Source organism: Diadema setosum, chromosome 14 (genome assembly GCF_964275005.1).
Source record: "Diadema setosum chromosome 14, eeDiaSeto1, whole genome shotgun sequence".
Taxonomy (NCBI): domain Eukaryota; kingdom Metazoa; phylum Echinodermata; class Echinoidea; order Diadematoida; family Diadematidae; genus Diadema; species Diadema setosum.
The window spans coordinates 28966564-28982607 of NC_092698.1; the positions used below are offsets into that span (position 1 = coordinate 28966564).

Genomic DNA, 16044 nt, shown 5'->3' on the forward strand with positions numbered 1-16044 from the left:
CCTCGCTTTATATGAAACGCATAGGAAAAGTAAAAAACCAGAGATTGGACAAATTCGTGGTTTGCCAAATCACATATAGCCTTTTTGTTTCGTTTTGTTGTTGCTGCTGTTGTTGTTTTGTTTTGTTTGTTTGTTTGTATTTTGCTTTGCGTGTACGCCAGATTATCTAAAAAGGTATGTGTCATGTTTTTTCCTTTTATTATACATGCGAAACACTTTTGGTGTCACCTTTTAAAGAATTTAAGTCATTAAAACTTTATTTTGTTATCAATGTTTTGCAAACGCTTTGTACATTGTCAATTGTATATTGAGATGGATGGGTGATATTTGTTATTTCGAAGGTTCGTTCATCCGAAAATGAAATAAGTTTTCTTATTTCAAAGATAAACAATTTTCTATGCCTGTACATAATTGATGTTCGTGAATCCGAAAATGAATAGGATTCATTAATCCAAAGGTTTGTTAATCCGAAAAAGAAAAGAAGGTGAGCGGTAACGAACCTTTGCAACCAATACAGATGCCAATTCATTCATTATCTGAAATTACTTTTTTTCTGGTGAAATTCTTGGCTGTTGATGCATGGGAGATTTCATTGAAGATGATTTATAAGTACTTTTATTAAATAAAGAGAATTGATTGTTACATCTGTCACTGTTTAAGTCAAATCCAAAAGATTTATTTGACGCAAGCTTATACACAGTGCATTGACGTGCAAAGAATATCAGTTCAACGCAATTACTCACATGAAAAGAGTGACCATGGTTTTGTGCATGCTCAAAACATTAATGATATCCCACACAATAATTAACTGATATTCCTTTGAGCATCAAAGTGTAAGTAAACAGCACTCCATACTCATTCTACAGTTTGTAACCTCGTTGTTGTGAGCTCTCATGATATATCCATTGTCACGAAAATGTCACTCAAAACATCGTGAATGCATGGTTCTTCTTCATTTCTTTCTCAATTCATTAAAATCTACACATACTGTGAAAAACACTCATTACTCCAGAGAAATCATATTTTCAAACACTGTGTCTTATTCTATACTTTTATCCATTCTGTCGAGTACAAAAACTGTATACTGAAAATCATAGAATATGCATCCCTTGATATCACCAATGTTGTCAAAATAACTATAAATGTGCAGACCTCTCTTTGAACAAATTATAAAAAAAAAAAAAAAATGAGGAGACAAAGCACCAACGTCAATGAGAATCAATCGTTGTAACTGGCATCGTCCTATCAACAAAGGGCATTCGTGTGACGTCATCTACAGTCTGTTATACGAGTTCTTCAGAAAGTTGCTGCTTGAATTAAAACTCGTCATAAGTTCATGCAATCCTTTTTTATACAGATCCTCTTCTTTCGTGACATTGTCATGTTGTTGTTTTTTTTTTTTCAAATACGAGATCATTCTTCTGCTAAAATGCGCATATACATGCGATTACTGAATTTAACATACAGTCTTTAACATCATACGGAAGTGAGAAATTTCAGAAGTAAAGGGAACAATTTAAATTTTGCAAATCACTTCCATCAGTTTCAGACCGTCATCTTTCAATGTATTGAGAAAATATTCATTCAATATGATGTGACTATAATGAAAAAAAATTAAGACGCGGATGAAGAATCTACATGAAGAAACTACATAGAAACAATCTCTTCGACTTTGCCTTTGGTCACGTGAATGAAATAAAGGTAAAATATACCCACATTGCTTCGGAGTATGCATCATAGTAGATTGATCGACAATTTTAAGTCTTAAAAAGGTATCGTTACGTTGTGAAATACGGTGCTCCATAAATGTGTGCAGGCGTCTGCGATTTTATACGTTTTTATATAATTACACACAAAATGACAATGCGAAATGTGATATATACTTGAAAGTTTTGCTCATTGTTGCACAAAGGTAATAAAATACATATGAGCGGATTATAACCGGCAAATAAATTCTTACGAAATTATTTTCTGCTGACATCATTACCAGAGACTACAAAAGTAAAACATGATTGACTTGTCTTTGAAAACAAAAACAAAAACAGGGCGATGGTGCTATCACGAGGATCCAGGTTGCCATTTTATTTTCATATCCTGGATTACACAATATGGTAAGATAAAACACCGTTGCTGAGAGAATAACAACACTATGTGCACTGATATAATGTGCATCCATTAATATATCATTTCATAAAAATGATTACTTTCAAGTATCAATGCCTGAGTAAAGATGATACTTACTGTACATTGTTAGTGAGTAAAATATCACTTGCTTTTCTTGTACATTTCTTCTTCTTTTTTTCATCTCAGTAAACAGGTGCAAAGAAAGGAAGTATATCCTGAGTGCCAACAATTCCTGAAGTAAAATTAAAAACATAGCTGTAAGGGACACCGGGAGAAGTTTTTCATACTGTTAACTGGCCCAAATCGTTGCTATGACTTCCATATTTCCTATATTTACGTCACATCTCCTGAAGGGACATTTTTAGGAAGTTCTCTTTTTAGACATATCTGTTTATTCTGTCATGATGTGCAGTCTACTATTGGTAGATTTATAAAGAAGCCAGTATTATTTTTATTATCATCATTATAATCATTAATGCAAATAGCATTGTCATCAACATGGGCAGTTTCTCCATGTTCATAATGTATCAACCGACTTATGAAAGATGAGAGGCACGTGCTGTCATTGTACACCATGTCGTATGTTCTTCCTATACTTTTTTCACAAATAAATGCTCTTCCAAGCGGTACATTTATATTGAGAGATAAAGGCATTTTATATTACGCAATGTCACGAAAGACGGGTATTGGCATCGCTTTAGAAAAAAAAAAATCATATACGCCTATTTTCGTTAAAAAATCATGATCAATCAAATGATTTTCCCTAAAGGAGAATAATCAACCATCAATGTCCTAAACTCGCCATTGAAATGGCGGTTCGTTTGATTTTAAATCTTATTGCTGCTCTTCGTTCTCATAACGCAGGATGTATGCACGTAGGCTTGTCACCCAATGAACCTCTGTGTCGTGTTGTATATGTGTACGTCGATTCGTGCTTTGCATTGCAAGATATGTACTTGTACATTCACATTCAAAAGCACCTTATTACAATAAGGAAGTGACCAAAATGACAGAAAATTCAACTGAGGTATATTATGATCAATAACAATATCCCTAAGCGTGCAAACATTCCCTGATGATAATGAACTTCATCGCATCTTTACAACGTTCATTAACAACTTCATTCGAAAGCCTTTGACAGCAATCCCACATCAGTGAATATGATCAACAAATTAAATCGAGTGATGATTGTGTGTCTTTCATTAGACCATAACGGTATAATGCCTGGCGCTCTTGAACTTGAAAGGCTGTTATTGACGAGGCGTGTGATATGCACGCGAGATTATACAACACGATGCTTCGAAGGTCCCTTTTATGACGTAAGCTCCACGTGACGACGTTTGGCCACTCAAAACAGCTGAATGAAGAAGTACATCAGAGGGAACAGCAGAGCTACAATCGAAGGCTTGAGAATTGTTCCGCTTCCGAATGTATATGGATCTTGGTGAGACAATTCAAACAAAACAAAAACATTGGAGGTGTTTAGAGGTAATCTTGTGCTTGTTGATTTCAGTTCATTCGATGCCTCCCACGACTAACCGATATTTACCACGACGGAGCCAGATGCAGATGAAATTGTATACAAAATGTCTTCGTTTTTAGTCCGAAGTGTGTTACCATTCATTGGGTCTAGGTATGTCTTTGTATGCTGAAATAATATACCTGCGTCTGATGTCCTGTAAACTGGGAAAACTCAGCATTGTACACAAAGCACGATAGTCGTGTTTTGTTTTCAAGTCGAGAGTATAAATGCGTCGTATACTTATTAATTACCCTGCTTTATTTCTTTTTTTTTCAACATTGTAATTCGTTATTCTTTTGTTAAGTATCCTGTAAGTATTATGCGTTAAAAACCTCGGGAACGCTATTTAGATGAATGATTCAAAGCGAGAGATGGCAAAGCATTTTAATAATTCTATAGGCTGTTAATACTGTTAGTATATGCTCTGTATCATCAGCATCATTATAAATGACTAAAAAGATCCAATGGTAATATGGTACATAGACCAATTTAGCATAGAGGATGAATACGTTATATCAGTATATTAGTGTTGTTACTTGTTTTTCTTTGAGTGATCTATGTGAACTTTGGACATTTTCACATAAACCACACTGTGTGAACCTGTGTTTGTTCCATATAAGCATGATAAATTAAATTGAGTTTATTTCCAAATTTCACATCAGACATCATTAAAAACAACAAACAACATTGGTAATACACATAAAAAATACCGAACATACAAAAAATGATAGCGGGGGAATCAGAAAATGCACACAAAAGAGGCTTGTTCATAGTGATCCCCTATATAGATAAAGTAATACCGTTGATTCACGTCTTACAAGCCTTTTTTTTTTTTAATGAAACACTTTTCTATCGTCATAATTATTTCGGCCTGCTTCTTATTTTTTGTTTTCAATGGCAAAGCGTGCATTGTTTTCTTTCTAATATCACTCGTACGTATATATTTTGAATCATATTCAATGATTTGTCCTTCCAAATAAATTGTTAAAACATTGAATCGGTAAATACCTTGTATTATGTATTTCTTTTTACTGATGGAATTATAAATAATTGAATTGAATTAAATTGAACTGAATAACCCGTGGACATTGCGTTATGACGCTTGGTCTATCATGTAAATCGACATGTCAATTTTGAAAGAGCCTGTATCCTATATTGACAAAAACCATGGCAACAACCGCTATTCTATGCTTTGGTGCTTGGTGGACATGGGGGTCTTACCATCTGGATAGTACATCTCATCCCATCCAGGCTCGTCCCCGTTTTCGGCGTTCTTCTCCTCCAGGTAATCAATAAGCGGCTGGAAGTAATTCACCAGCGCTGATGCGTCCATGATGCGGACTCCGGTGATGGCTTCCATAGCCTCGGGCCACGGTTGGCTTGAGCCCATCTTAAGCATGTTGCTGGAGATCAAAGTAGCATTTAACAATGATGATGAAAAATGTTTTTCGTCCAAGCATATACGCTATAAGTAAACTTGGTCTACTGAGCTCTCGAAATATTGGCTTCCTCGTTAATCGCAAAGCCGCGGGTGTGATAGGTCATTTTATATCCTGTCTTCGAAATTGACTTCTCATATTTTTTTCTCTTTAATATTTCATATGTTTACATGCACAATCATTACCAATGTTATCAGTGCCATTATTGTGATATCACCAAATTTATTGTAATCGTTAATACCTTTATCGTCATCGTTCTCATTACACTCGGCATTTCGATTACTAATAATAACCATCATGAATTTAACACGATCATCCATTCTCATCTTGTACTGTACATGAAACGACTTAAATAGCGGCAAGCTAAAGTTTATTGACCCCATTAACCCCTTAGTACCTCAAACTCAACATGACATCGACACTCCTGTAAAAAGGTTTCCGATGGTGATGCGAGAGTTAACATCCCATCACACTTACGACAACAGCGTGCCGGCTTCTTCGGACTGATAGATGTCGCATTTATGAAGTGGGCCAGTGTGGCCGGCGGCGTTGCAGAGAGCCTCGTGGAACTGGAACTGAATGACAAAGCTGATGAAGTACCTGAGGAGACAAGGTGAGAATAGATCGAAGTGCATCAGCTTTAGGAAGGAAAATGGGAATGAAAATGTGAACAGAGCTGCCGAAATGTCATCATAGCTGCATGGCATACAGTATAAAAGTTTAGACTTTCGACTTCCCAGCAAAACCGTGACCCATTCAGTGAGAGATGGTAAAATCTGCTCCACAACCTCGCCATAAGGATATTGACGAAAGTCAACAGCTGGTCGATGTCATACTGTGAAATAAAGTGGCCACTTAATGCGAACGTTGGTGGTTTTCACGAAAACCTAACCGTTAGCTAAACAATGATAAAGGCCATGTCGTCTGCGTGCGATGCAGATCAAGGAGTATAGAAAGCGGCGCCACGGGTAAAAAGTTACCTGATGTAAGGTACATCAGCTGGAATGTGGTACTTGGCGGCCGGGTCGAAGTGTTCTTCCGTGCGATTGGTTGGTGGAATGATACCTTGATAAAGCAGTCTATGGAGAGAAGAAGGGGAGGGGAGATGGAGAGGGGGTAGATGGGGCAGAAAAGCAATTATAATTTGGCCTATGTCTTGGGTGAGTCTTTTGGGCGGGCCTCACTTACGATAGGAGACATCGAAAATTGCAATAATTCATAATATCATATACATGCACCCACAAGTATCATGTTACATATTGTGCGTGTGTGTGTGTGTGTGTGTGTGTGCATGTTTTATGTGTGATGCACATTACTGCGCAGCCTAGCTGTATAACAGGAGTCGACTTTATAAAACAATGCATGATTACATAAATGACCCCTCCAAACCTACAAGACGCACTGGTAGAAGGTAAGGTTAGCACGTACACCCTCTTGTCGTGGATATCATTCATGACTCTCGGTAATTCTTTGCAATGGACATTTAAATCGCTGTCACTGCATTTGCGCCAGCAATATTTTTATGATGAATGTCGTGCACTATACTCATCAAGAATGTATACAATGCGATTATTATAGGTATAAAAAATGATACCGAGCATCTTACTAAAGAAACTAGAAAATATGGACAATCTGAGATAATAATACAGTTCCTTAATCCCATACAGGCAACTTGAAACGTACACATAATGAGCCACTCCTCTCTAGACTTTGCAACACACCTAACCTACACACACTCACACCCACACACACCTACTAACAAAAGCACATAATACAAATGCACATACCTGAAATTTAGCATTTCCAGTGTGTATGTGTGTGTGTGTGTGTGTGTGTGATATTTTTGTGCGTGTTTGCGTCCAATGCCACTGTTTGACTGTTGGAACGGTCAAGAGAAGTCGAGAGAAACAATATAGGAAGATAAAGCATTTTATTGATAGATGGACATAGAGATCAATCGATCAATCGATAGATAGATAGGTAGATAGATAGATAGATAGATAGAAAGTTTGATAGATATAGGAACAGAAAAAGAAGGAATAAAATACAAGAGAGAGAGAGAGAGAGAGAGAGACTAAACAAATTCTGAATAAACCTGAGTTTCCACCATTCCTCGTTGAACTTATCCTCAGTCGTGGTCTCATCAAAGACACGCCACCTCCACTGGTCCATGAGATATCCGAATGGCAGGAATGCGATCTTATCCAGAGCCATACTCATGAGGAAGTTCAGATCCGCCTCTGTGGGGTAAAGGCAAAGAGTGCAGGGAGGTGAAAGAGATGGATGGTATACAGGTGGTATATACTATCGTCACGTGTCACCGTTTTCTTAATCTTATCGTGGCCCAGTCTTGTTATCGGTGAGGAAAAGAACTTACATTAAAGTTTTCTACGTAAGGTTTTGTATAATCATTTTTGCAAAGTGAAAGGTACAACCCCGGGTTAGGTATACATTGTAATTTTGTTCTTGGTTTGGAGGGAGAATAATAAGACGAAAAATGATTAGAAGAAGCCTTTCATCGTCACTGTTCGTCTTTCTATTATTTGGAATATATCATTGTTTGAATTCTCATGCAATGATAATCTTCGTACTGAATGCCAAAGCTTTCAATTTAGGAGACTAATATGCATTGAACCCGATGATGTATTTAGACCTTCATTCGGAATATGACTTATTTTACTATGTTATAAGGGGCAAGTTTAGAATCATTTTTCGCGAAATTTGAATGACTTAATGATAGGAAAGCACGTCTACTCCATTTTGACATCGAACATGATGAAGTGACACAAACAAATCAACAGACATAAGAGGAATGTATCACTTTGACAACATGACACTAAATGCTTGATTTTCGCATCGCAGCATACAACACCAAATTGCCAAACGTTCATGGGAAATAGACACGGGTGCAGTGCGGATACACTGATGTACACAGATGAAGTGATGTAATGGGGTTATACTCTCCATACGAGACAAATCCGGGAATGACCCGGTACAACAGATATGGCCAGTTTGTATAACGATGAAAATGCATGTTGCTAGGAAAATGCAATCCACTCCCTGTATGACATTCGGATATTCTTAAGTATTTTGGACAAAACATACGCAAATGCATGTATTGTGATGGGAGAAATGTTTCTGTTTTGAGAGCTCTTTAATCCTATATATATATATATATATATACACACACACACACACACACACACACACACACACACACACACACACACACACACACATATATATATATATATATATATATATATATATATATATATATGTATATATGTATCATAGGTCCTTATTATATATATTTTGTTTTTCATCAGCCTATCTATCTTAGTACAATGTATTCATTCAGACAACTTTCAATCATAAACGATAAACTAACAGATAAAGTGTGCTTGCCGTGCAAGAAACACGCTGCTCTAGTGCTTTTTGAATAATATTCTTCAAATACACTCTTATTCCAGAGTTTGTTTATAATCATATCATTGTGTTGAAATAATTGCCCCTTGTGAGTATTTCAAGGTGGAGCCATAAGGCGCGGGATATACTATTTCCTATTTCACGTCAAAAATATTAATATTAGCAAAAATAAACAGTAATCGTAGAAACAGAAATGGATACATTAATTACATCACCCCATTCAGACAGAAATAACGTATAAAGGTGAATGAGGCAGGAACTCAAGTATTCGAATGTTACTTGGTACTGGATGAAAGCGGGAGATTATAAGCATTTTGTTTTTAAATCACCGACGACGGGATTAGCGCGGCTATGCCGTTTTGGTGGGTTGTTGAATCTTGTACTGTATAGAGACATTTTCCGTTCTGCGGTTTGGCAAATCGGTATAGGGCAGTAAATAAGATAGTCCCATGATAAAGTTGTCTTTTTATGTTATATTGATTTTGATTTGTTTTCTTGTACTCTCAATGTTAACGAGCAAAGGAATCGCTTAGTATCTATTGACAGTGATTATCTTCAAACGTGTATGACTCATAGTGATACATAATTTATAGGCACTTAGTCGCTACAAGAACATGAAGAAGTAACTGTAGACACACATTTGAAGGGGGTAGGTGTGAAATTCAACATGCCATGAAAAGTTATTATTTCATTCGCGTACAATATAATGATATGCAATCGCTGAAGCAAACTAACCACTCTTTGTTTCTTTTTATGTCATAAATAAATGATTTGGCAAAGAGACTCAAATACATTCAATGCAAAGACAAAGAAGGAAGCAGCGCATGCACAAAACATTGATGAAAAATGAAAACATAGTGGATATCAGTTTTAATCATTTTTCCAGGGATGAAAATTAGGCAGAAAAAAAAAAGAATAATACTCACTACCTCTCTTGATACGCCTTCATCGCGCTACCATCGCAAACCTAAAAACTACACTGCATCGCGCTCGTCGCTATAAATGAGAAGTTATGCATGTTGAACACAATGTACATCATCTTGTTCATATTTCAAAATAATTTTCTATGCAACAAAATCTGTGCACTTCGATTGGTAATGAAGTTTCATACTAAACCCTCAAAACCAACTGACTCTCTGGAGCGCTTATACCATGGACGTTACCGTAGGGTCCATTCTTATACATTGTACTAGCAACATGACTGGATGCCGGGCTGGAAACTTACGTTTTGTAAAAAAAAATCGATACAAGTCAACGTTTATATAAATATTTTTTTTTCTCTCCCTAGTTCACTAATAACTCTCCCAAGTACATTCTCCATCTCTTTAAATATCTTTGATAATGACGAGAGGATGGCGGGGAGACGTCATCCCATGAGACCGACACCCACGAGACATACGGCCCACAAGTTCGACATCGAAAAAAAGGGTCCATGAGGCATAGGCCTATACAGCCAACGAGTCATACAGCCCATAAGTTCGACACTAGGCAAACAAGGCCCAATAATTCGAAATTAGGCAACCAAGGCTTCCGAGTTTGACACAAAGAAAAAAAAAGGCCAACGAATTCGACACTATAGAAAAAAATCGACCCATGAGTTCGACATTACGGGGCTTAATGTGTCGGTCTCGTCGGCCTTTTCGACTTAGTGTCGAATTCGTAGACCTTGTTTGCCTAGTGTTAGATCTACTCATGGGCCTTATTTGCTTAGTGTCGCATTCATGGGCGGTATGACTGGTGGGCTGTACAACTCGTGGGCTGTGTGACTCTTGGGCTGTATGATTCGTGGTGTTGAACTCGTAACTACCTTCATCATCTACGACTTCAGGCAGGAGATTGACGTCGAAGAGATGCTGAGGTGTGGACACAGACAGTGCGAGGACGTCACCGACTGCTTCGTGGAAGCCCGGGTTGGCCCCGCGACGGTAGACCACAGGTTGATGCTCGTACTGGAGGTAGTACTCCACGTGTCCCATTTCATGGTGTATGGTGATGAAATCATCCATAGTTATGTCTGTGCATTGTTTGATTCTGGACCGCCGAGTTTACGCCCGACGAGGTGTCGAATAAGAAAATACAATTCACCTACATAGTATACCACCTTATCTTTACCTCCGTACACTATTCCCCTTTCACTATTTATCACTTTATTGCATCGCTATCAATAACTATCTTTATTGCCGTTTGTAATGGTTAATGGGGCGGAGGAAAATGCATATCAGTATCGTTTTCTTGAGTAGCATGCAGGACAGTGTGAGGAGGAGTATGAGGCGGAATGTGATGTAGGCATGACCTTAACCCATGAATTACTGATTTGTGACGAGCACTGAGCTGTATTTTATTATTATTTTCTGGCACGCAATGACGCGGTAGTATAAAATGATGCCATTTTTGATACGCGGGTAATCTTTGGTGGATAGCAATTTGGTTCTCATTGTCAAGTATAGCTGAATAATGTTTAGCAACGTTTGAATGAAAAATGCATTTGAAATGTACTCGTTGTTTTACTATCTTTTGAGTGCATAGACTAAAAAGCCTAACAAGTATTCGATCTTGATCCAGCATCGCGCTTATCACAAATCAAAGGGTAAGACGGTTGTGAGACATGATCATGGGGTGAGGACAGTTTGTTGTTTGGACACCGGCGAAAGACGAGCACGTGAAATATTGAGACAAAAAGTGAAAGCGACGATGCATTTAGTGGTTGTACCCTCGTCGTCCACCAATTCGTCCAGGAGGTCGACCTCGTAGAGATGCTTGGGAGTTGTCACGGACAGAGCTAACACGTCGCCGACCGCCTCATGGAAGCCCGGGTTGGCACCCTCCCGGTACACCACCGGCTGCTCCATATACTGGAGAAAATATTCCACGTGTCCCATCTCGTGGTGTATGGTTATGAAGTCATCCATTGTTATGTCTGTGCATTGTTTGATTCTTGAATACCATAAGCATGAAAACAAGTAGTATTACACTCTACGAAAATATGATTCCATCACAGACAAAAAAAAAAGAAGAAACTAAAGGCAAGATAGGTGAGTTAACTGAACTGAACTACGCAATCAATGTAGACATGGTAGGTAATATAAATCGAATAATATTTGTCAAAATAATGCACGCAAGCATTAACGGTTCTACACTAGCCTGACGTGGAAAGGAGATTGTTACACTGGGAACACATTGCAGCAATAAAGTGAGTAACGTCATAAACGTGATGAATTTAGAATACTACACGTGCATATACGATTTCATACCATAGAGTACTATAATGACATCATACAGGATTTATGATAAAGGGTGAACACTTCTCCCAAGAAGAATACTATTTGTTTAGCTGACACTGTTTAGTGCTTCGTGTGAATTTGATGGGTGATAGTAATTGCCTCTTCGAAACTGCAGACTTTTTAGGCTGATGGGCTGACGTTGGGGTGGGACGTGAAACAATACGGGGGGGGGGGGGAGGGGCAGATCAGCAAACGTGACCGGCCGTGATTGCTGCGGCTACTAACAATCAGATTCACTGTCAGACAGTTCACCACGGCAATCACGGTGCCAACGAAAAACATACTAGGGCGAGGTTAAACGGGTTGAACGACCCCGTTGCTGCATTTCCGATACGAAGAGAGAAGACAAAATTGTGAATAAAGAAGGGGGAAATGACCAAATACCCATGGATTTAAGCCCACGGTTTCGGGCAAACTGGGCTAGCTGCCCCGTGACAGTCGGGAGCTATACACTGGCTACACGTGTCCTGCAGACAGATCTCGTCGCGTCATTCGAGTCGTCTTCGTACCAGTCTTGTCTGCTGCCTACCTATAAGCCCAGACCGGCAAAAAATCAAATCGTCGGAACGCAATTATTGTATATATGTATAATGGAGGAAATAGCGAATTGAGCAGAAATTCTTGCAGTGTTGTAGTCCCAGGTGGTCGCGGGGACGATGACCTCAAAGTCCGAATATTCTACTGTCTGCGACACAAGACAGTATGAAATGGATTTGTGACCTTAAAGTATTGATCTTATGGGTCAGCTTAGCGATTAGTTTTCACTTTTCATTACATTTTCACATTAACCCATACCCCTTTATTGCTAATTTTCTTCATTGGTATCATTTTCTTTCTAGTAAAAGAAACAACAAAGCAATAGCATCACAAAACATCTGGACAAGGGGAACACGATAATGATGGTACATGTACAATATTTTATAGAGCTGCATGTATGATCTGTTGTTTAAAATAAAACCAGGCACTACATTCTTAAGCTGTTTTATGCCATTGTCAGTGCTTCACAATCAGAATGTGCAAATTCCATGCTTGCTCGACATCTTCTATAAAGACAACAACATCAACAACGACAACAGCAAAGAAAATCTTCATGCCAAGTCCTGCCGTAGAGAGCGCCCCAAAGCAAGTCTGTGCACAATCTGCATTACTCATAGTCTAATGATGAAAACACTGGAGATGTCATGCTCTGGTATACTTTGTCGCAGTAAACATCGTTTGGAACTAAAACCATGGAGCCGTAGCTCTATGGTAAGACTAATAAGAATCGTGGTCAGAGTGATATCCTGACTCATCAAAAGGTATTCGAACCGGATGCACTATTTGCTTCTATTTCAAGATACGGTGACTTCGACACGTCAAGTAGTTTTTATTGGGTAATAGGCAGCCTACTCGAGGTGAGTCTGTAAACTGCGACAAATCAGGCAAGAGCAAAACAAAGGAAAAACAACAAAAACAAAAACAACAACGACAACATCGACAAGATTGCAGCAAGTATCAAATATTTGTTCGGAAACAGCCATTACGCCAATAACATCGAAAGAAGTGTGACAGTGTCGAAACGAACGTTTCACAGCAATAACATGGACATTGTCTCTAACCAATACAAAAGGACAAATGCGCAGAATCAAACATTAATACGCAAAGAAACGTAACTACTGGAAAACAGGACCGACTGACAAGACCACGCCAGGAAGTTCGAAAAAAAAAAAACACCCCAAAAACTACGGGACTGATAGAGACGCATTACAGACACCCTTTTACCACGACGGGTATACCTAAGTCCTCCACCTTTTCATCCAAGAGGCCTATTTTGTACAGATGGCCAGGCGTGACGACGGAAAGTGCAATAGCGTCCCCTACGGCCTCGTGAAACGCGGGGTTGGCGCCCGTGCGATAGCCAATGTGGAGGTCTTTGAACTGGAGGAAGTATTGGATGTGCCCCATCTCGTGGTGTATGGTGACGAAATCCTCCATAAAGAGTGTGGTACACTGCAAGATTCTTGTATGGGCAAGTGACATACAGGGTTGTTTGTTTGTTTGTTTGTTTGTTCCATAGATGATACAGGAGCGTCAATGGGTGGCAGGGGAAAAAAGTGACATGATTTCATGTATATGAACGTGTACCTTCTTTGTATATTAATGTCAAAGCTATGCTATATTCAGTACATAATAATACATATTATAAGATAAGTTCTATAATCTAAAATGAAAATGCAAACTGGGTTTTAAAATATATATCATAATATGATGAACTATAGCATATGGATACAAAAATATTGTAAATAATAAAAGAGTAACCATATAAGGTACACGGTGTATTGTATAAAAAGGACTATTATAAAAAAAAAAAACAATATACAATGTGATAATACAAAGTGTTATACATTATGGTCATCAAAACCAACAATTTGGTAATTCAATTCTTTTTTTCCCACTTAATATCGGAACAATGAAATAAGTTGCTTCCTTTAAGAGACTTGAGCCGACCGAATCATACATAATCCATCGAAATGTTTTTATGCAGACAGAACATAATTAAATTTAAAAACAAGCTATTCACATTATCATTAACCAAAACGATTTGCAGTATTTACATAAATGTTCTCTTTCCCTAAAAGTGACAAGCCTTACATTCATGTTTATTGATGACACTGTGAATACTTGGGCCAAACTTGTGACACTAACATTTTGGTATATGGATTAAAAAAGTGGTGTATACAGCCAAACGCGTGTGGTTCTATCCACGGTAGCTGGATATCAAAGAGATTAAAATCTCTTTGCTGGATATACAGCCACACGCGTGTGATTGTATCAATAGCCCGAGTGCGACTGTAAAGCTGGATACAGCCACATCAACACACAGATTATGCACACCACAAACCACCATTACGAAAAGATCACTAAATATGTCTTTCAATCTAGACAACTGCATGTTCTTACAATGGTTTTCACTTCATTTTCATTGTCTTTTCTTCTCCCTTTTCCAGTCTTGTCATTTTTTTTTTAACTGCAAGTTTTCTTAGGCTTCCATACAGTAAGACCCTTGCCTTGTCAGCTCCGATTCTGTCTATCGAAAGCAACCTCATGTTCCCCAATCAATCGTAACTTTGCTATTGATTTTAAAATTCATCTTATAAAACAAGAGACTGTGAGAATGGAATGAAAGCCATTGTATTAGGATAAAGTTGTCTTAATGGAATTTAAAAAAAAGTGAGTTATTGAGCTTGAACGAACCAACCTGAAGTCGACCTGGTTGTAGAAATCCCAGGCGGAAGCGTGGCAGACCACATCCCGACCGTCAGTGGGCTTCTCGATCATGGAGTGATTCCAGAATTCTTGTGGCATCTCGATCAGTCCCAGCGAAACGAAGAACTCATCGGAGACCTGGAACATCCGCAGGGGGGTGTAACCCTATCAACGGAAGATCGGCAACAGGTACAATTATATATATATATATATACATATATATATATATATATATATATATATATATTCATTCATTTATCTATTTATTTATTTATTTATGAGAACGTGACCCTTGTGACCATATTCAGCAGGACGTACTGTCTATCTCTTATAAGGCGTTTGAGGGATGTTAGTCCGTTGTCTACTTTTTTATCTTCATGGTATTCTTTTTAACAGAAGACCTGCTCAAATTATCAACCCATTACATCGCAGCGTGTTATTCGAATAGCCATAAGACTGAAACGAAAATTATTGAAAATATTAATTGTTATCATAGTTATTATCACTTCGAATGACTGTCCTGATCCTTCGTAATTATGATGGTTATCCCATTCGCTTGTGGCCACTTGTCAGTCGTTGTTACACAGCTGAATCGGTTTTGGTTTTGTTTGTTTTTTGTTTGTTTTTTATTTAAATAATAATGCCTGTAACTGTCATCAAACTATCATTATTGCAGCTATTTTGTATTCCGTTTGAATTACATTACTAAGATAATAACTTTTAAATCTATTGATTTCAAGATCAACAGAGAAAAACGAAAGAGGAAAGACAGTTACAAAAAATGAACATAACCAAAACAAACATCGAACTAATGCTGTTCAAGAGGTCAAAGACTTTTTTCTTGCATTTTGAAATGGTAAAAGCAGTCACGTCCGATCGCGGGAGAGAATAATCCAACCACATTGACTTCAGCAGGTGTCCCTGCATGGATGGATAGGTTTCAAATTATCTCCAAACAAACATCAAAACAAGGTTCTTGGCAGAGAAGACGACCCCTGATCGT

At 38.0% G+C, this 16044-nt stretch overlaps 1 protein-coding gene across 1 annotated transcript in view; it reads right to left on the bottom strand.

Annotated features, from left to right (window-relative positions):
- Positions 1-654: 654 nt before the first annotated feature.
- The window catches only part of LOC140238376 (angiotensin-converting enzyme-like), a 51285-nt gene continuing 35895 nt past the window's right edge, over positions 655-16044 (bottom strand). Inside the window, exons 7-13 of the mRNA XM_072318314.1 lie at positions 15034-15206; positions 11225-11448; positions 7181-7325; positions 6066-6164; positions 5563-5685; positions 4868-5049; positions 655-3564 (exon numbers count right to left, since the gene is read on the bottom strand). Coding sequence (XP_072174415.1) covers positions 3473-3564; positions 4868-5049; positions 5563-5685; positions 6066-6164; positions 7181-7325; positions 11225-11448; positions 15034-15206 — 1038 coding nt within the window. The 3' untranslated portion in view covers positions 655-3472. The remainder of the gene's footprint in view (positions 3565-4867; positions 5050-5562; positions 5686-6065; positions 6165-7180; positions 7326-11224; positions 11449-15033; positions 15207-16044) is intronic.